Consider the following 22,667-nt stretch of genomic DNA (forward strand, 5'->3'; position numbering starts at 1 on the left):
AAAGTTAAAGTAAGATATTAGGTAATTAAATAATTATAATTATTGTCAACTGTAATTTTATTCAATGTTTCCGTAAATTTAATTTATTAGGAGAAAATAATTAATATATTATATTATATTTGCAATAACAATATTTTAATTATTAAAATTAGATTTACTTGACAATAATATAAACGTAGAAGTATACAATATAATAAAATGTTTAAGTAATTATAATTATAATACTATATTATATTTAAAATAATATTTAAAATTACTTAGTTATTCATAAATTTAATTCTAAATTTTATAATATATGTAATTAAAATTAAAGTATGTAATTAAACTTAAAGTTAACTTTTATAAATTAAAATTCTTTTAACATTTAAGATTGTTTTAATTAAAGTTAAAAAAATTGCATGTTAAAGTATGTATATTAAAAAATGTACACTTGGCACAATAAAAAAACTAAGCAAATTAAGTAAACTTTTCTTATTTGCGAGAATACCTTGCCATATAAATGTATGGCAGATTTGGTTTTAAATCAGGAATAGAGTTGTGGGAAATACGGTTTCCATGGCGGAGCATGTTAAAGTACTTCAAGAGGATAGGGCTTACGGTGATGAAGTGATTCATGGTTGCTTTTCAAAGGTTTGGTGTTGGACGCCTCAAGGGATTGGTCTCAACAACTAACATCTTCATATTCTTCTTCTTCCTCTTTCTTCTTCTAGCTCTCCTAAATTAGATGGATATTGTAAGAGTTTATTTTGCAGTACTTAAAAAAAATACTTCTGATTTAAAAAGTACTTTTGGAAGAAAAACTATATGAAATAAGTTGTTTTTGACTGAAATTTTTAGTTATTCTGAAAAGGAGAAACAAAAATTTTTAGCTTTTCCTCTCCTAAAAGCACTTTTAGTGCTTAATTATTTTTTCACCCTTTCAATAACATAGTACTTTCCTTTTTTTCTTGGTGTTTAATTACAAATATGTTAAAATCATTACTTAAAAATAAAAAAGTTTTTAAATTTTTTAAAATACTAATTACAAATATTTAATAGTTATATTTAAATATTTAAAATATAGTTTATATATTCTAATTAAATTTTATAAATAATTAATATTTATTGCTTAAAATATTTAAAATTTATATTTCATATATTAAAATATTAACAACAAGTTATAATAAAATTTTTATATTCTTACTAAAATATAATAATATTAACTAATTTAAATATTAATTAAATACATATTTATTACTTGATAATAATATGTCTAAAATAGACATTTTATGTACTTTTTGACAAAGAATGGTAATCACTCAAATTTTAAACCAAACTTTTCAAAAGCATTTCTCAAAAATACTTTTTTCACATCACTTTTCAAAAGCATTTCTCAAAAGTATTACTAAATTAGCCCTAAGTCTCCCCCAAATCGAAACTTGTTGCTTTCCTTCATCTTTATACATTTTTAATCATTTTTAATAAATAAATTTTCAGAAAAAAACAATATCTGATTTTTATTATGTCCACTTATATTATGATAATAATAATTGAGAATAAATTATATTAAGATTTTCCTAAAAATATTTTTTAAGCACAAATAAAATAGTATCACGTCATTAAATTTTAAAGATAACAAAATATTATTATACACTCATCTATATCTAATATATTCTCCAACTTAATTTAACTTTAATTAAATTACTTAAAATAATTAATTTTTTAATTATAATTTTTTCTTCTTTTACAATTTTAATCATTTTTTCATAAGTTAATATTTTTATTTTTGTGCAACCAATTTGAAAAAAAGTAGTAATTTTTGTGCAATTTTTTTCATGTCATTAATATATAATTTTGGTACCCTAAACCCTGAACCTTAAACTTTAACCCCGAGATTCAAAGTTTGATTTCAATATTTAAGGTTCAATGTTCAAGTTTAAGGGTTTGAAGTTATGGGTTACAAGTTCAAGGTTCTAAGTTTGGGGTTTTAAGTTTTGGGTTTAGAGTAAAAAAAAAAATATCAAAATTATATATCAATAACATAGAAAAAAATTGTTGAAATGTATTAAATAATTGAAAATTGACCATGAATAATGTTGTGGGAATGGTTCATAAAATAATTTCTCTATGGATTGAGTGTATAATAATAATTTCATGTTTTTAAAATTTGATGATGCGGCAAAAATTTATTGATGGTTAAAACCTTAGTTTTAGGATCATCCTAATACAAGTTATTACCGTAATAATTATAAAAACAATAATAAAAATGTTTTTTTTAATTTTAAAAGATTAATTCATTCAATCTTTTGCTTTTTATGAAAATTAAAAATTAATCTATTTATTAATAAACATGTGAACTTTATATGAAAATTAAAAATTTAATCTATTTACTAGTAAACATGTTAATTTAAATTGTTGGTTTTAATTAAGTGTTGCTTATTCCTTATATAAAATTGCTTGAATTACTTATTATAGGTTAATGTTTTAACAACAATGTTTAATTGTTAATTGGGCTAATCTCTCAGCTTTCTATAAAGTACGGTTGATCAAAATTTTATCTATACCAATAAGTGGTTGGATATAATGGTAAGATACATTGCACTCTTAAAAAGAGGATTCAAGTTTGAACCTTGGGATGACATTGTTGGGAGGGGTAGTCACGAATCCATGACTGTAAAATGAATATGAAGTATATAAAAAAAAATCACCAATTATAATTTGAGAAAATTGACCTGACTAACATTAATTGAGAAAATCAACCAAACTAAACCAACTTTGACTTGATTGGTTCAGTTAATTTTTTTAATTGACTTTTTTTTTAAATTGGGTTATGATTATTAAATTGAGTTTATATGATAATATATTTATTATATATTATATAAAATAAATATATTTGAAATAACTAGAAAATAATATAAAATAACTCTAAACTGAAATTGAAATAACTATTGTGTTAAAATTTTCAGTTAAAATCAAGTATATATTTGTTCAAATAATTAGTTTTTAGAAAGTTATTTAAGTGTTAGATTTTAAGTGGTTGAGTGAATTTGTATTATTCGTCACTTAAATTTCGATTTAATTATAAAAGTATCAAATACTTAATTATTTTACATAATAACAAATATACTATTAGAGTTTCTGTTTTTTATATTTTTACATAAAATTTACAAAACATAATTATGATAGGACTTTATCAAAATTTTATTTTTGTCCTTTTAACCAATGCTTTATTTGTTTTATTTAAATTTTTAATAAATATATTTATTGGATAAAAATTTTCAACCATTTTGTGTCATAATATACTATATATTATAATTATTTTGTAAATTAACGGTTAAAAATTTTAATTCGATAAATAGGATTAAATTTCTCTAATGCATCTTGAATTATATTTTAATAAATTAAAATAAATAAATTAAATGTATAGATAGAATTCTATTTACCAAATAATTACTCTTTTATATATTTCCAATCATGTATACTATATTTCCATATTTCGAATTTTGTTAATAAAAGATTAATGCAGATTTTTTGATCTACTTGTTTCCCAGCGGGGCATTCCAAATGGGCAGTCGATTTTTACATCACGAACTTCTAAAACTCATCACGAGAGGATTGAATTTCCTCTAAACTGCTCTAATTCAGTTAATTTACCCCAAATATGCCCGGAAAATTACCCGTCTGTGTTCCAGCCCCAGGAATCATCGGCTAGAACTTGCCCAGATTACTTCTGGTAGATCCACCAACATTTAAAGCAATGGAAGAGTTCGGGGATTACAGAAGACATGATCGAAAGGGGAAAACGCAGTGCGGATTTCAGGCTCGTCATTGTCAACAGAAAGGCCTATGTGGAGAAGTACAAGAAGCCATATCAAACTAGGGATGTATTTACAATATGGGGCATTTTGCAGCTTCTAAGGTTGTACCCTGGAAAAGTACCAGACTTGGACCTTTTGTTCTTTTGAGGAGACGATACCGTGATCAAGAGAAGAAACTACAAAGGACGCTATGCTGCACTAGACCGCCGGTGTTTCATTATTGTGGAGAAAAAGCAGCACTGGACATTGTGTTCCCTGACTGGACCTTCTGGGGATGGTAAATTCTGCTACATATTGCCAAAAGTCACACGTTCTTAATGATATATCAATTTTTTAATTCTGATTACCGCAACAAATTTCTAATGGAGAGAAAATGTCAAGTGTTAAATAACTTTTTATTGCAATTAGCAAGCTAATCATATTTAGTTTACTTTGTCCTGGCAGGGCAGAGGTGAATATAAAGCCATGGGAGGAGACGTTGAAGGCAATAAAGAAAGGGAGGGAGAGGATCAAGTGGACAAAGAGGGAGCCTTATGCCTACTGGAAGGGTAACCCATACGTTGCTAAAGATCGGGTAGATCTTTTGAAATGCAACCTTTCAGATAAAAACAACTGGAATGGTCGGATTTATAAGCAGGTACTTCCTGAATTATTATGTTTCTTCTTTGTGTCATTGATGGGCAGGGCTTCTATAAATTGATTGAAATCATAAGAAACTTAGGCAACGCCAAGCCAAATGGATAACTCTGTGTCTGTAACTCTAATTTGTTATTAATTCAGGATTGGGGTAAAGAAAGTCAATGTAATGGCCCATTTTCAGTAAAAATCAGAATAATTGTTTCGTAACCATAAATCTGATCTAGAAAAAAAATTTATTTTAATATTGTGGCATAGTCTATATTACGATAGGAATACTGCATGAAAATTTTGATAGGAAAATTTTATTGATTATATAGTTAAATTGTTAAAAAGAAAAAAAAAAGAAAGAAAAAAATGCATTCTCGGGACTCCGTTCCGATAAGTCGGATTCGTAAATATTTATTACAAATATTTACGAAGTTAGTTGTGTGTCTAATTAGGTTTTGATTAGGTGAATTTGACTTAATTAGAAGTAATTAGGAAAAAATTAGATTAAAATAAGTGTGAAAGTTTAATTATAGATTAAAGAAAATAAAAAGAACTAAATAGGTAAATATGCCCTTATTATTAAATGAGTCGGTTTAATGTTGAAAGGAAAAAAATCTAAGATATTTTTATATAAAAATATATATTATATATTATATTAACTTAATATTTAAGTGTTAATATATAGTATATTATATTATTATATTATATTATATATATAAAACATAAGAAAAGTAAAGAAACAGAATAGAAAAAAGAAACAAACAGAATCGCAGGGACGAAATAGAGGAAAAGGAGAAAGAAAAAGAAAAAAGAAAATTTGAGATTTCAAGGGTTTAAATTCAATTTGGTAAGTCAATTTAATTCATTTTCTTGTAATTATTGAGTTTTTATGATCCTAGAACAAAATACTATTAGGTATATGTTGAAATTTTGAGAGTTATTAGATTTTTTATATATAGTTATTGTTGAATTTATGGATAAATTAGAGATTGAACTTATGAAAATTCAAATTAGAATTGAGAAAAAAAAGATTGAATTGTGAAATAGATTGCAATAAGGAGTAAATTATAAGAAGTTTGAAATTGGGGTTTATTAGTGAAAATTTGGGAGTTAAACTAAGTTATAAGTAGAATTTAAATAAAAATAAAGCATAGATTATAATAGAAATGGAAATAATTTTAGTTATGGAATAAATTGAAATGTAAGTTAATGTAAAAATGATAAATTTATTATATCATACATGTTTATTTTTTAATAGCATAGGAAAGTCATTTAATTATTTTCTCTAACATATAAATGTTATATGTTTTATATGAAATTGAAGAGAAAGAAAAGAAAGGAGAGGACCTAATTGAAGAAAAGGAAAAGGGAAGGCTAAGGAGTGAAGGAAGACATCATCTCAATCTTTTTGTTGTAAGTACTACAAGATTTTTTAAAATTAATTTTATTTAGATGTTTATATTGTAGTATAGAATTATTTAGAAATAAAATGTAATATATATGTGTATATTTAAATTTATAAGTAAATAAATAATAATAATAATAATAATAGATTATGGAATTATGAAATTTGAAGAGAAAATTATAATTGGAGAATATAAGAAATTATATTGTTTGAACATTAAGTAATAATGTTGTGACAAAAGTATATGTGTGAAAAGATGTGATATTTGTGAATTGTGTAATATGTACTAAATTGTAATGATGAAGAAATGAAAAATCTTTTTCGAGATATTTATGTAAAGTATTTAAATGTATGAAATTCAGTTTTAATGCCCAAGTAGATGAATCTAGAACTACTTGGATATTAGTGGCATGCCATTAAGGAACTTTAGCGCGCTCTCTGATTATTAGCACATTAGTGCTCTCTGTACTATTATTAGCACGTTAAGTGCTCTCTGTTTAGCACATCTGTGCTCTCTGTTCGTTTGTGCATAATAATGCACTTCTGTATTTGTTCCGTATATCCAGTGTGTTCTATTAAGTCTACTTTGGGCTAAAGTTATAAGTTGTGAATCAAAGCGAATTATCAATGTACTAAGGTAAGTTTTATAACTTATTAATAATAAATTAAATTTTGTTATTATAAGATACAACTAAAGAAACTTATATGCATATAAATGTATATTGATAAAAATGGATTATAATATTTTAAATGAGATTTATTTGCCTATTTATTCTTGTAGTGCTTACTAAGCCTTCACCGGCTTAACGCGTTTAATTTTAACGCGTAGGTACAGTTAGACTCGAAGAGGTAGCGTCGACTAGAAGATCTCTCATCTCATCACATCCTCAAGAGCTTCATAAGTAGGTACCATATTTTGAATTAAAAGTGGCATGTACAAAGGTGTTATTTTGATCACATCAGAACGTTACAAGACTTTTGTTGTAAATGGTAATTAGTATTTTTAATGTTTATACTAATGAAATGGTACAAAAGTTTATATAGTATATATGGTATTGGTTGTTTTTGGTTTGAACTTGCAGGGGGTTTTATACAAAATAAGTAGAAATGCTGCTGAAATTTTGAAAAAAAAAAAATTGTTCCACTCCTAATACGTATTTTGGGCCTCGAGGGTCTATTATAAAGACTTAAAAGTTAAACTATGCTATGAATGTTATTTATTTATGAATTATTTCTAAGTTGTCCAATATGTCCGATAATGCTCCATAACCCTGATCTGATGATGGTTTAGGGTTAAGGGGTGTTACAGTCAACAAAATTTCAAGCATTCTAAATTGGAAGATCAATGTTCCCATAGGTATATATATGCAAAACCCTTTTTCTTCTCCTCCTTATGGAAGGTTTTTAAAATTTCAATTTTAAACAACTTTCAGTCTAATGAGATTTTTCAACTTCGCTGCGGTACAATCCATATAAAGATATAAAATCTATATAGGAGTGACATGGCCTGTAAGTGAGAAATACATATTGGCATTTGATAGCATGACGTTGTTGATAAAGCCTAAATACTATGATTTCTTCTCGAGAAGTATGGTGCCGATGCAACATTACTGGCCTACCCGTCGCTAAAACAAATGTAGGGATCTTAAGTTTGCAGTTGAATGGGGCAATAATCACCCTCAAGAGGTACATATTCTCAGCAAATGAAAACATGGATTGCAATGAATTCAATCATGTATATCTCTCTTGAGAAAATATATAATGTACCTTTAATTTCACTTTATAAACTTGCAGGCACAGGCCATGGGGAAAGCAGGAAGCAAATTTATCGAAGAGACTCTGACAATTCAAAATGTGTACGACTACATGTTTCATTTGTTGAACGAATACTCCAAACTCTTGAAGTTTAAACCAACAATACCTTCAAAAGCCCACAGGGTCTGCGCCGAATCCGCAGCATGCTTGCAGAAAGGTTTATGGAAGGATTTGATGGTGCAGTCAATGGTGAAGTCTCCTAGTCATAAACTTCCATGTGCATTACCTCCCCCATATGAACCTCAAGCCATTCAAGCTTCTCTCGACACAAAATACAAAATAACAAGGCAAGTGGAGACGCGGGAGACAGAATATTGGAAAAAAACTAAACCATAAGAATCAATTATTACAGATACTGAAATAGCATTGAGAAACAGAGGAACTCCGACCTTTAGACTACAAGGGTTTACTTGGGATGTTATAGGATATGATGTTAAGTTTTCTGATGTCGCTTAGATACAGAGAAACTAAAAACGGGAAATACCCCACAAATTAATAGAGATTATTGAAAAAGGAAATGCCTTGAATGGAGTTTTGAGTTATATAGGAAGGAATTAAAGAGCTCGTGCTTTGATGATGTCCAAGGTCATCTCACTTGGATCTGTTGCCTGCAACTCCGCTTGAATCCCATCCAACTGTCTCTTGAATTTGTCCTTGGAGCTTGCATAAAGCATCTTACTCCTCACCCTTGAGCCATCAGGTGACCTATACATATATTATACACCACCACAAAGGAACAATATTATCGTAACAATCAGTTTGAGTTATTGGCAAGGGAGCAATGTGTTTGTCTTGGTACCATGCAAAGAAGAAAATCTTGCTTTTCTGACAATTCTCATCTGTGGTAAAATCATAGTCGAAGACAGCATAGCGGCATTCATGCTCAGGCAAGGAGTTGGTGAAATCTTCGTAAGTTTCTTGGGGACCTCCCAACTTGTCTACAATCACCTGTTGTGTCTGCTCGTCGATCTTGTACACGATGAAACGATAATTTCGCTTTGCTTTTAGTTCCAAAAACTTCAGCTTGCAATCATCGTTCACATACATTCCAGATGATGAATTTGCCTATTTATAGCACCACATATGTATTAACACCACTTAATAATAAATAACATGCAATGTTAAAACCATCGTCATTATTTGTTACGGATCCGCATAAAGATCATACTAACTTTTTTTCATAATTAATTTGAATGCTTAATTAATGGAAATAGGATATACAATTGCCACATGGAAAAATATGTGGTCCATTGAAATCAATATCTCTAAGCTTCCTTCATCTTTCATTTTCATTCTTCTTCTTTTTTTTTTCATAATTAATAATAAATATTACAAAGTTATATAGCAACCAACAATAATAATAAAAGAAAGATTTGGGAAGCATACCATTTTGTTCTTGAAATGAAGCTCTGGTAAACCTTTTGGCAATGGTCAGCAAGGGAAATAAAATCTGTCTGAGAAAATAATAAAGAGAAGAGAAAAGAAATTGGATATCTGCTTGTGAATTCTGAATTATTTTAACTAGGGAAAACAGAAAATAAGAAATGCGAGGGAGGGGATGAGAGATATTTTAGGGTGGGAATAAAGGGTGGATTAATCAGAATTCATTTGCCTTAATTGCCATTATTTGTGGTAGATCTGTTCTTAGATCAGATTAAATTGTGGTTCAAAAATTTTTTTTTCAGAAAAACAAAAATATTGACATTTATTAATTAACTATATTATAGCTATATATATATATATATATTTACATTCTTTTAATTGAGTTTCACATTATTGAGGAAAAATTAAAAGTTATTAAATTAATTAAATTTTGATTGTGACTTATCAAAGAAAAAAAAAGGAAAATTGTATTAATTATTAAATTATTTTATATTAGCATTTATTTTATCTAAAATTAATTAAATTTAAATTGAATTTAAAATTAATTAAATTTAAATTGATTAAACGTTAGACTTAATCTATAGTGATGCCTAATAAGGGTATATAATAAATTTACCACTTGATTGCATTTGTGACTCAACTCGCTATAATATTTTAGTTATTATTATAATTATAAGTTGTACCCTGATTAAAAATATATTTAACATGACTAATGGTTTAAAAAGTCTTTAAAATTTTCGATAAATTTAATTAAATTCTTGTAACTTTTTATACTCAACTGAGTTTTTAAATTAATAAAATTGTTCAGATACACCATTTGACTAATTTAATCGTTACTGTTCATTTAAAAGTTAAGTCTATAATGAATTTGGACATAGAATTGTCCATATTCAACGTAAATTTAGACAGTTGTATGTCCATATTAATTCAAAATGATTTTTTAAATATATAAAGTTTAAAAATATTAAAATTTAATTTTCTTTAAAACTGATATGTGTATAAATTTTAATTTTATTGGTGCCTTTTAGGATGTATAAAAATATTTATAAAATAAATATAAATACTTTTAATTTTATTAATTATATATGTAAAGATTTTTAAAATATATATGAATATATCCGATTTAAAAGTGTATCAATTATAGTCTATAGAGTGCATCAATTATTTTATAGCTTAAAATTTTAAATAATTAGACATATTCATACATTTAAAAAAACTTTACACACGGTTAATAAAATTAAAATTATTTATATTTATTTTATAAATATTTTCTATACCTCTTAAGACACATCAATAGAACTAAAAATTATATGAAAATTAAATTTTATTATTTTTAAATTTTATATAATTTAGAAAATAGTTCAAAATGAATCTGAACATACAGTTGTCCAGATTCATTTTGGACTTAACTTTAAATAGACTTTTTAAATTTTAAACTTTATTTAATATTTTATAAATTTTAATAATATTTAAAATTTATAAAAAATTTAAAATAATTTTTTATTTTTGTCACTTAAGAATTGTTACTTACATGAAGCGCCGGATCAGCCTCGTTAATGGTCACGTCACCACTACAACAGTCATCATTAATCAAAAATCTATTTGACCAATTTTATTAGTTCAAGCATTCAATTCGATAAAAAAATCACAAAAACTTAATTTATTTTTTTGAAAACTTTTAAACAATTAAACTTATTTAATATTAATTGAAAAGAACAAAAATAAATAAATATAGCAAAGTAGAGTTGATGTCATGGTCCACAAGAATTGTATATACCACTGAAATTTCCAGTAACTTCAGGCTTTTCATCATCATCATATATATAAATAATTATTAACCAATCAGTTTAAAACGTGTGGGAACTTCAGAGTAAGACATCTGAATTTTCTTTTCTATCGCAATCTTGAGAGGATAAGCTCAATATAAGTTAGGTAAGTAGCATAAATAATTCATATTTAATTAATAATCAATTTATAGATTAATTATATGCTCATGAAGTTGACTTGATGAGAAGAAGGATACCTATTCAATCAAGTAAAATATTTTTAATTTTTTTTATATTTAAATTTTTAAAATGTTTTTCCGGTCAATAAAAATCAAGTCAATTGGATATATTATATTATTATATTTCCTATCTTGATTATGTGTAATCTTAATCTAGCAATTATACGACCAACCATGATCTTTAGATTAGACTAAAATGTTTTTGCTTTATAAAAGAGGGAAAAAATATGCATGATTGCATGGATTGGTTTTCTTTTATCTCTAATTTATCATACATTTTTAACTAATATTAATTAGAAATTTAATATATTATTTTATGAATTCAAGAAAAAATATTAACTAAATGTTTTTATTATTATGATTATTATTTCGATTAAGGTTATTAGGAGGTAGTTGTGTTTTAGGAACTAGATTAAATTAATTCTTTTATTATTAAATTGATAAATTTAGTCTCTATATTATTAAAAAGAATAAAATAAGTTCAAAATCTAATTGAGTTAACATTTACGTGTAAGAAATGTTTTGTTTCAATAGCACTTCAATTCTAAACAAAAGATTTCATTTACATAACCATAAAAATTTTAAAAATATAAACTCTATTAAACGATAAATGATATTTTTTAAAACAATAAATGTTAGCCCTATTTTAATTTGATATTATTTGATTCTTTTAATAATACAAGAACTAAATTGATTCATATAATAATCGAGAGACTAATTTGATCAGATCTCTATAATAGAGAGACCTCTCAAATACATTTATCTTATTTTTCATACCACAGAGATAAAATGATATTTCAAATTGTATTTATGATGATATGTAATAAGATTTTGTTTTGATTTATAAATTAATACAATTTAAATATTCAATATTTTTAATAAATTAATACTTGATTTTTTTTATTAACATGTTGGATAAAAACTTTGAGGTTGAACACGTTGGAGGACTTAACCACAGTTTTAAGAACTTTTCAATGATGCAAAATGCAGCTAATTCATAATATTCACTGCCTTTTCTTTGTAAAAAATACCTCGTACAGAAAAAGGCATCTTATTCAGATAATTTCTTTATATTGAAATTTAAACTTTAAACTTCTAATTTATACAAAAAATATTTTTTAACCTGTACTTGCATAAATTTATAATTGCAGTTTTTGTTTATGCAAATAAAACCAAAAAACCCAATATTTATAATATTTAAGAAAACTAAAATTTCAAAACAAAAGGTACAATAGTAATTCCGCACGTTAAGTGAAACGTGTGGAGAAAATGAAGCGAGTATACTAATCGCAAAACATTCAGAGGAGTGTTGAAAGGGTGAAACAATATTAACTACGGTATAGTTGTCGTTACAATTCTTCATCGGTCGGGCCCTACACCGGTTGATCCGGGTTTAACTCGATCCAAAAAAAAAAAAAAATTTGGGTTTAAATTTTTTATTTAAGTTTAGTTTAAATAAAATATTAAAATTTGAGTCTTCCTGTATTAATTTTTTAAAATTTATTTTTATTTAAAATAATTTAAAATATAATATATTAAATACACTAATAATATTAAAATAAATATTTTTAAAATTAAAAATAAATTAAAAAATTATATAACACTAATATAAGTACAACTTAACAAGTAAATATCTTTAAAATAATAACAAAATGTTATACAATATCTAAATATTAACAACAAAATAATAATAATATGATGATAAAAAGAGCAAAAATAATAACAAAATATGACATGTAAAATTTTTCATTGCAAATTTAAAACAAGCCTAAGGTCAAAAACTTTACTCGAAATCCAACTTATTTTGTAAACGAATTTTGCTTTTTATTCTATCCCAATTTTCAAACTTATATTTTGGCTAAAAAAAACTTTTTTTGGACGGCCTACTGTGACATGTAGAACTCAAATTATCGTGAAATGTCACGATTACGATGGCCAAACAACAATACAAAACGGAGATTGATAATTAAATAATAAACTATAGACCCGCCCTTTCCCTCTCTCCTTCCTCTTTGTTTTTTATTCCGGTTTTGGTCACTACATAAGACACCAACCATTTATCTCTCAGACTCAGTCACCTCTTCCCTTTTTGTTTTCCAGAAATATAGTTGTTAGTTCGTTTATATTCGATCATCTTCTCGGCTAAGTTTCTGAGATGCTGGTCATAAGTCTTCAAGCTCTCTTTGACTTTCCTAACAGAAGATTTCAGTCTTAATATCAAAGGTCAGTTTCTGTCTTTCTTATTTTCTTTAACTTGGATATCTTCTTTTTATTCTTTTTTCTGTTGCAATGTTCATTTAAGGTTTTTGCAACTCTTGATTATTTTTCATTTAAGGTTTTTGCAACTCTTGATTATCTGATGGTTGAGTTTTCTTTGATTTGGACCATAAACTTACACAATTACTTCTGACTGTTTCCCGTTCTGACATGGAATTTCAATTTGTCACATATATGCATTTCAGTTTCTTGAATGAAGTTCATCTGTTTTAAATTCATCCATGCATAGAGATTGATGCTTCTTGTCGATTTCCTTATATGATGCACATTTCATCATTGTTGAACTCTTAGTTTTCTTCCTTTTTCTCAGGTGTTATCGTATCGGCCGCCGATTATCTATAGCACTGCAGTGTATTCCTTTCCTGTTTTAATTAAGATAAACCATGAGTAGTTTCAAGTTAGGGGTTGAGGTCGTGGGGGCTCATGACCTTGTAGCCAAAGACGGGCAAGGTTCGTCCAATCCATTCGTGGAGCTTCATTTTGATGACCAGAGATTCCGCACCACTACTAAAGAAAACGATCTCAATCCAGTCTGGAATGAGAGTTTCTATTTCAACATCTCTGATCCTAACAACTTAATCAAGCTCCCTCTTGAAGCCTATGTTTACAGCCATAACAAAGCAAACAACACCAAAACCTGTCTTGGGAAGCTTCGTCTCACCGGCACGTCTTTCGTTCCCTACTCTGATGCGGTTGTTATGCACTACCCTCTGGAAAAACGAGCCATTTTCTCCCATGCACAAGGAGAGCTCGGTTTGAAGGTATTTTTAACTGATGACCCTTCAATCAAATTATCAAATCCACTTCCAGCAATGGAATCTTTTCTGGATACAGACGTAGGCTCAGGTTATGCACAAACTCCAAACTTCCCGAGTTCTCTTCCTAAAGAGAAAACTGATAAAAGGCATACATTTCATCATCTTCCAAATGCAAATCACTCGCAACAAAAGCAAAATTTTACCCCAATGCCACCCCAACAACAAATGAATTATGGAGTACGTGAGATGAAATCCGAACCACAGGCAGCGAAAGTTGTTCACATGTTCTCAGGTTCATCATCACATTCACAACCATCTGATTATGCTCTTAAAGAGACGAGCCCATTCCTTGGAGGAGGACGAATTATTGGAGGCCGAGTCATACGAGGAGACAGGCCAACAAGCACTTATGACCTTGTTGAACAGATGAGATACCTTTTTGTGCGAGTGGTAAAAGCCCGAGATCTTCCTTCAAAAGATTTGACAGGCAGCCTTGATCCATATGTTGAAGTAAAAGTTGGAAACTACAAAGGAATCACAAAGCATTATGAGAGGAACCAAAATCCCGAGTGGAATCAAGTGTTCGCCTTTGCCAGGGAAACAATGCAGTCAACTGTGTTGGAAGTTGTTCTCAAGGATAAGGATTTAGTGAAAGATGACTTTGTTGGGATTGTGCGCTTTGATCTCCATGAGGTTCCGATGAGAGTTCCACCGGACAGTCCATTGGCTCCAGAATGGTATCGGCTACAAGACAAGAAAGGAGAGAAAAAGAAAGGAGAACTGATGCTTGCAGTTTGGTATGGCACGCAGGCTGACGAGACTTTTCCGGATGCCTGGCACTCAGATGCTTTTGCTCCCGGTGATAGCACTTCCATTGCCTCCCCATATATCCGTTCAAAAGTTTATCACTCTCCAAGACTATGGTATGTCCGAGTTAATGTTATCGAGGCACAAGACCTTGTTCCATCAGACAAGAACAGGTTTCCTGATGTATATGTTAAGGTTCAGATTGGTAACCAGATTTTAAAGACAAAAACAGTTCAACCTCGAAATTTGAATCCAATCTGGAACGAGGAGTTTATGTTTGTTACTTCAGAACCCTTTGAAGATCATCTAATATTTTCAGTTGAAGATCGTGTGGGATCTAATAAGGATGAGACCATGGGAAAGGCCGTTGTACCATTGAACTCTGTTGAAAAGCGTGCGGATGACCGAGTTGTCCGTACTCGGTGGTACAACTTGGAGAAATCTTTATCAGATGCCATGGATGGGGATCGTGCAAAGAAAGATAAGTTTCATAGTAGGCTCCATGTTTGTGTCTGTCTTGATGGAGGATACCATGTGCTTGATGAGTCAACCCAGTATAGCAGTGATCTGCGGCCAACAGCAAAGCAGCTCTGGAAATCATCAATCGGTGTTCTGGAACTTGGAATTTTGAATGCCGATCGGCTCCAACCGATGAAAACAAAGGATGGGAAAGGTACATCAGATACGTATTGTGTGGCAAAGTACGGCCACAAATGGGTTCGAACTCGAACCATAGTAAATAGCCTGAACCCAAAATATAATGAGCAGTACACATGGGAAGTTTATGATCCAGCGACAGTTCTCACTGTGGGGGTCTTTGATAATTGTCAGATAAGTGATTCCAATGGAAACAAGGATATTAAAATTGGAAAGGTCCGGATTCGCATATCTACTCTAGAAACTGGTCGAGTTTACACACACAGTTATCCACTGCTGGTTCTTCATCCATCTGGTGTCAAGAAAATGGGTGAATTGCATTTGGCAATACGATTTTCATCGACATCAATGCTTAGTATGATGTTTCAATACTCTCGACCCCTTTTGCCAAAGATGCACTACAAAAGGCCATTGAGTGTGATACAACAAGACATGCTGCGATACCAGGCTGTGAATATCGTGGCAGCTCGGCTTGGTCGGGCTGAACCACCTCTCAGGAGAGAAGTAATTGAATACATGTCTGATGCAAATGCTCATCTTTGGAGCATGAGGCGCAGCAAGGCAAACTTTTTGCGCCTGACATCGGTTTTCTCAGGATTATTTGAAGTTGGAAAATGGTTTGGTGAAGTTTGCAAGTGGAAGAACCCAATGACAACAGTTCTGTTGCATTTCCTATTTGTGATGCTGGTTTGTTTCCCAGAGCTGATTTTATCAACAGTTTTCCTATACATGTTTCTGATAGGGGTATGGAAGTATCGTTATCGGCCAAGGTACCCTCCCCACATGGACACAAGCCTCTCTTGCGCAGATGCAGTTTCTCCTGACGAACTAGATGAAGAATTTGAGTCCTTTCCTGCATCAAGGAGCTCGGATCTAGTTCGGATGAGGTATGATCGTTTAAGGAGTGTGGCAGGAAGAGTTCAGAGTGTTGTGAGTGACATAGCCAATCAAGGCGAGCGTCTTCAGGCACTCTTAAGCTGGCGGGATCCTCGAGCCACTACCATATTTGTGATATTCTGTCTTGCAGCAGCCATTGTATTGTATGTGACACCTTTCCAAGTGTTTGCTCTTATAGCTGGATTTTACTGTATGAGGCATCCCAGGTTTCGCCACAAGATACCCGCGGCACCAATTAACTTCTTCCGACGTTTGCCCGCCAGGACAGATAGTATGTTGTAAATAAGGTTATGGGAGATTTTCATGCAATTATCAGTTTTAGATTCTGGTTGTCCGGCCATGCTTTTAATGCCTGATTTCTTGCCAGTAGTTGTTTTTTGGTGAATGCTGATATAAAACTTTATGCATTCAGTGTTAGCCAACTAAATGGAAAGAATCAGATATGTTGTTAGCCAACTAAATGGAAAGAATCAGATATGTGATGCCTTTGACTTAACTGCAAGAAATTGTCCCCATTGTCTGGTATCCAATCTGATCCATTGACTTAGGACACTCCCAAGGCATGTCAAGTCAAACTATTGTAGTCATAATTACAATTAGAGAATTTTTAATCATTCCCTTGGAGCTGTTGTATTGGCAATACAACAAAGTAAATGGAGAAGGAAAAACTAAAACGCAAACTGAATCATGGGACCCAAAAGGAGTTATTAATGGGGAGTTTGATTTCAGGCCTCAAGATAAAAGCCGAATCTTTCTTATGCTATCTAATATCCTTATTCTCTTTGCTTAAATCAATCATGCATCTGACCAGTAATTGTCCATCCACCCCGTTGGTCAGTAGGCACTCCCAAGGCCTCCCAGACCGTGTCAGAGGCATCGATGATGTTATTAACGCATGGAGGTTGGTAACTATGTCCACCATCACAGCCCATTGTGGAGTCACATTCATTGACTACTTTAGCTTTAACAGTTTGTCCGTTCCCATGTATGTTAATATACTTTGAGACACATTTTTTTTCCTTGTTGAACCATCCTGTTGAAAATGTCACCACAAGTTCTTTGTTGGAGTGGTACTTGTTATCACATTCAGGTGGTCCGCGGCCATCCTCACCATCATCAAACCGTACGTTGAGAGTCTGGGTTGCCTTCGTATGGTTTGAAACTTGTGGGGAACACTTGTAAATGTCATAAAGCTTGCCTTCTTTGCAGCAATTGGAGTCATGTTTTGTATTACGTTCCTTAGGAGGCTTTTTCCCTCTTATCTTACCATTTGGCTTGCAAGTCTTTGGATCTGCTTCAACTGTCTAACAGTCTGAAACAATCAAAGAGAAAACAGATGAGAAGAACGAATGCAGAACAAGCCTTGTTCTTCATTTGAACTGAACTCTATTGTTACTTATTATATGGTTGGTGAGGGAAACATGAAAATGGTGGTGGGTTTATATACAAATGAGCATTGCATGCTTCTTAAGACAACTACCATTGTTACTTATTGATGCCATGATATGCGAATGTGATGTATATCATATAAGAAATTTTCAGACCTCGAAATCTCATGGATATGTTAAGCTATAAATAAAGGGACTAAAATTAAACAAGCTAAACACATTTTTTTAATAAAGTTATCCAATTACAATTTTAAATATTTATAGAGTTTGAGAATCTGAAATTAAGTTTTGAGATAAATAAAATAAATTGAGAGTTTAAATCAAAAGTTAAAATTTGAGTAGTGGTTCCCATTAATCTTAAAAATCTAAGTATCTTCATTTAGAACTTTCTAAGACAATACATCAAGTCTAAAAATGTCAATCCCCAAATATCCCACGCACACAACCAAAAATTGAACTTGTAAGATAGTAAAAGAGAGAGCGAGTACAAACTACTCAATAAGTAACCGATATTCCATTTGGTTGGGTTAAGCAATAATAAAAGTATTTAGGTCAAAATGATTTATTAAAGGCGTGCATGAGAACATCTCCAGAAATTCATTAAAAGTCGAATTTCATGACATGAACATGTATAAGCCAAAATAAAAATTCTAAGTGTATACCCAATTAAGGGTGTTCAAATGGTCGGTTCAGTTATTAACCGAATTGAATTACTATTAACTGAATTACCCGAAATGTAAAAATATCTAACCATTAATCGAACCGAATTTGTAATGGCGTAAATTCAATGTTATCGGAACAGTGGTTTCGTAACCACAAATCCGATTTAAAGAGAAATTTATTTCAATATTTTTGCTTGAAAATTTATATGATAGGAAAATTGTATGAAAATATTGATAGGAAAATTTTATCAATTTAGTGATTAGTTAGAAAAAGAAATTATTGAAGAAATTGGGTAAAATAAGGTATCAGGACCTCTATCTCGTAAAACCGAGTCAAAAATAATTTTATAAATATTTATGAAATGTTATTAATGTGGTATTAAAATTTCGTTAGAAAATTTTAATGTTTGGGTAGTCAATTAAATGAAAAGGACTGAATTGTAATAGGTGTAAAAGTTGCTAGAGTGATTAAATAGCTTATTAGTCTAATGAGAAAGGATATAAAAGGCAATTAGACCCAAAAGTTATTTGGGCTGGACGGCAAGGGTATGAAATCAGCAGAAAAATTGATAAATTAAGGGTAAAATTGAAATATTGCAAAATTAACTAAATAAAACTAGGACTAAATAGGAAATATCTAGATTTCTCTTCATTTCTCTTCAATTCCAGCAGCTAAAAATGCCATAGGAGGGTTCTCTAAGCTGGTATTTCATAATTTTTGCACCAAGTGAGTTAATCCTTTCCTTTTCTTGTAATTTTGTGTTTCTAAGACTTTTACAACTAGATCCTACTATTAAATTCATTAGTTTTTGATTTCATGGATGAAATTTAAAGTCACCATGGTTGAGTGCTGTAATTTTATGATGAAATAGAATGAAATTAAAGCTTTAATTTGTTTATGAGATGATTTTATTAGGCAATTTCAATGGAAATTGATTTTGGGACCTAATTGTGAAAATGTTTGGAATTAAAGTCTATTGCTGAAATTCTGATTCCTAAAGGTTGTAAACTAGTTTAAGGTGATAGAATAAAATGTTAATTGAGAAAAATCAGCTCAATTGAGAGGCTAATTGAGTAGGGACGAAATTATCATTTATTAAAAGCTTAGGGAAAAATGGTAATAAACAGCTTGCATTAAAACAGTTTGGACAGCAGCAGTAGACTAACTTTGAAAAATCACCAAAATTGTAGGAATCAAATTAGAAGATGAAAAAATATTGAATTAAAGCTTATTGAGTCTGGTTTTTATAGAAGAAATATTGTAAGCAATGGATCTGTAAATTTTGATATATAATGAATTTTGTGAGACAAGGTCAGAATGAATTCGGGTTCCCTGTTCTGACTTTGAAAAATTATAAAAATTGAATAAAAATAATTATGGACTTAAATTTATATGTCTAGAATTCTGAACGAGTCTATTTTTAATAGAAACAAACAACAACATCATTTGAATTCTGTATAAAGAGATAATTTATTTTTAGTGAAGAAGGGTCAGAACTGTTAGACAACAGAATAGGGGTGACTTTGAAGAATAAACTGTACTGATTGGCTAAACCAAAAATTCTGAAAATTTTATAGTAAAAATATATATGAGTCTAGTTTCAGGGAAAATTAACGGATCTTAATTTTGAGTTCCGTAGCTCAAGTTATAAATAATTTAGTGACTATGACTCAAGTAGACAGCTTTGAATGAACTATAAATAATAGTTGAATTATAGAGAATGTTGCATATGAACATGAAATGTATTAAATTGATAATTAAATTTATTTATTTAGATCCAGAAGATTCAAATACGAAGCTAGATCGAGGAAAGGAAAAAGTTCAGGATTAATAGATTTTTACTGTTTACAAACAAGTATCAAGGTAAGTTCATGTAACTTGAATTATATTCTTAAATGCTTGAGATTGTATGTTATTGATGTGAATATGATTTGAGTGTTCATTGTATGAAAATTAATGAAACATTGATATATTTGATAAAATGGGAAGAAATCTCGGTTGAATGAAAGGAAAATTCGATGGATCTCTGAAAAGGAATCGACGGTAAAAAGGATCTAGCCCGGACGGGTGATCCTATCTTGATATAGCCCTCCCGAAGAATATGTGTAAAATGGATTTAGCCCGAACGGGTAATCCGAATTAGGGTCTGAATTTAGCCTGGACTGGTAATTCAGATCCAAGCTCATTAGAGTAATTGTCGTTTGAGGATTTAGCCTGGTGGTAATCCCGACAATACTCTATGAGTTTATATTGCAGGGGATTTAGCCTGGACTGGTAATCCCGCTGTAAGGTTGAGGTTCGTGGGAGTGTGCTCTCTGAAATGGATATATGCGCACATGAATATGAATTGACAGACCCGGAATTGTACACTAAAAGTGTACCTCTGAAAATCCATCGAAATTTCGATAAATTCAACGGGATAAATATGAAAAATAATAAGGGAATGAAAATCATGGTATTGATGAGTACATCAATCATGGTATATATATATATTATTGATACATGGAAATTATTGTACTAACTTGAATGTTGAGTTTGTGCATGTTAGGGTAATAATGCATTGAATGGATATATGAATGTTTATTATATTGTATTGAAAATATTAGGTAAGTATAATTCTTGTTACATGAGCTTACTAAGCACAAAGTGCTTACCCCATTTCCTTTTTCCCTGTTTTGTAGTGTTAAGAGCTCGGAGGTCGGATTTGGTGGGAGACACATCACCTTCGTCAACCTCGTGGATTTCGGTATATAAAGAAACTTTATTTTGGAAATCAATGGCATGTATAAGCTAACAAAGTAAATGTTAACGTGAAATGAATGTAAAGTTAGCCATTAGTATGGTTAACAAACACAGTTATAGATATGTGATGACGTTATCTTATATAAATGCATGAATCTATCATGAAAATATGTTGAATTGATTTGGTTGATGTGGATTGGTCTCGATTTAATATTACAGGGAAGGTTAGATATTTATAAAAGGGCTATATTGAATATAAAAAAAAAATTAATTAGTAAACTCCGGTAATGCCTCGTACCCTATTCCGGCAATGAATACGGGTAGGGGTATTACAGAATTTTTTTCAAACACATTAATTGAACCTAAATATTTCGTTAATTTAATCGGCTAACCGAATTAACCGAAATTTATATGTTTTTGTCTTTTGGTTAAAATAAGTATAAAACGTATAAACAAAAATACATTGCTAATGTTTATTTTTTTAATAGTTCAAATATATATATATTATATATAATATATATTATTTATTTCTATTAATATAAAAATAATTGTTCAAAACATACATTGATAATATAAAAATATCTTATATATAATATATTATTTATTTCGATTAATTCAGTTAATTACTCAATTTCAAGCGAATTAACTAATGATCGAAATTTTAAAAATCATTAACCGACCTCCGACAGAACTAAATTCGACCACCGATCGATTAACCGAATTAGATCGGTTTGGTCGGTTAATTCGACTTTAACCGAACTATGAACACCCTTATAGTTTATTGAGTCTTAGCTCGATTAATATTAAATTAATATCTCATATTAATATTAATAAAATACTATCTAGATAAATATTAAATTAAATTTAATATTAAATTCATTAAAACAATATTATGTTTGGAAAAGTTAATTTGAAATCAAGTTACCCGGTAGAGTCCCACTAGGAGTCTAATTTTTTCACTCCTCTACCATCGAAGAACCACCGTCGCAGACCATCCGTTGGCTGCCAGATCGTCACCGTCACAGTTGCCATGCCCAACTATGCCATTACTGACGTGACTCCCCTAGCTCCCCGAATTGTCACTGTTCTGCTCGAATGGGCTTGGTCGGTTCAACTGCTGCCGGTTCAATCTGGGCTAATGACGACTCGACCAGTTCGGTCCAACCACCAGTTGGATCGTCTACCCAGCTTCATACACAAGGCCACATTCAATCATTTTTTGGATTTTAGTCTCGGGTTCAATTTTCAACCTCAAGTCCAATTTTCAAGTTCAATTACTTATCAAACCAAATGTCTGACTTGAAAATTAATTTTTAAAAATATCATATCTATTTTAATTAATTTGATTAATTTAATTTTACTTGATTAAACTTGATTTTCTCAAAAATCACTGAGATTTTTCAAATTAATTTTTCTAGAAAATTCTTCAATCAAATTCTCTAATTG

General features: G+C 30.0%; 2 protein-coding genes and 2 pseudogenes across 2 annotated transcripts; 2 read left to right on the forward strand and 2 right to left on the reverse strand.

The window, feature by feature from the left end:
• The first annotated feature begins 3,504 nt into the window (after window positions 1–3,504).
• Window positions 3,505–8,142, forward strand: LOC108472774 (uncharacterized; annotated as a pseudogene).
• LOC108472775 (actin-depolymerizing factor 10-like) lies at window positions 7,959–9,278 on the reverse strand. Its single transcript, XM_017774330.2, has 3 exons — window positions 9,031–9,278; window positions 8,444–8,709; window positions 7,959–8,349 (listed from the first exon to the last, which is right to left on the reverse strand). Exons 1-3 carry the CDS (start codon window positions 9,031–9,033, stop codon window positions 8,199–8,201), a joined length of 420 nt encoding a protein of 139 aa, XP_017629819.1. The 5' UTR covers window positions 9,034–9,278; the 3' UTR covers window positions 7,959–8,198.
• A 3,640-nt stretch (window positions 9,279–12,918) lies between these two features.
• LOC108471313 (FT-interacting protein 3-like) lies at window positions 12,919–16,934 on the forward strand. The gene is made up of 2 exons (XM_017772951.2): window positions 12,919–13,255; window positions 13,620–16,934. The coding sequence occupies exon 2, from the start codon at window positions 13,693–13,695 to the stop codon at window positions 16,708–16,710; it is 3,018 nt and encodes a 1,005-aa protein (XP_017628440.1). The 5' UTR covers window positions 12,919–13,255; window positions 13,620–13,692; the 3' UTR covers window positions 16,711–16,934.
• A 285-nt stretch (window positions 16,935–17,219) lies between these two features.
• On the reverse strand, window positions 17,220–17,802 carry LOC108471314 (putative ripening-related protein 1; annotated as a pseudogene).
• Between the last annotated feature and the right edge of the window lie 4,865 nt (window positions 17,803–22,667).

This window comes from Gossypium arboreum, chromosome 11 (assembly GCF_025698485.1).
Source record: "Gossypium arboreum isolate Shixiya-1 chromosome 11, ASM2569848v2, whole genome shotgun sequence".
Lineage (NCBI taxonomy): Eukaryota > Viridiplantae > Streptophyta > Magnoliopsida > Malvales > Malvaceae > Gossypium > Gossypium arboreum.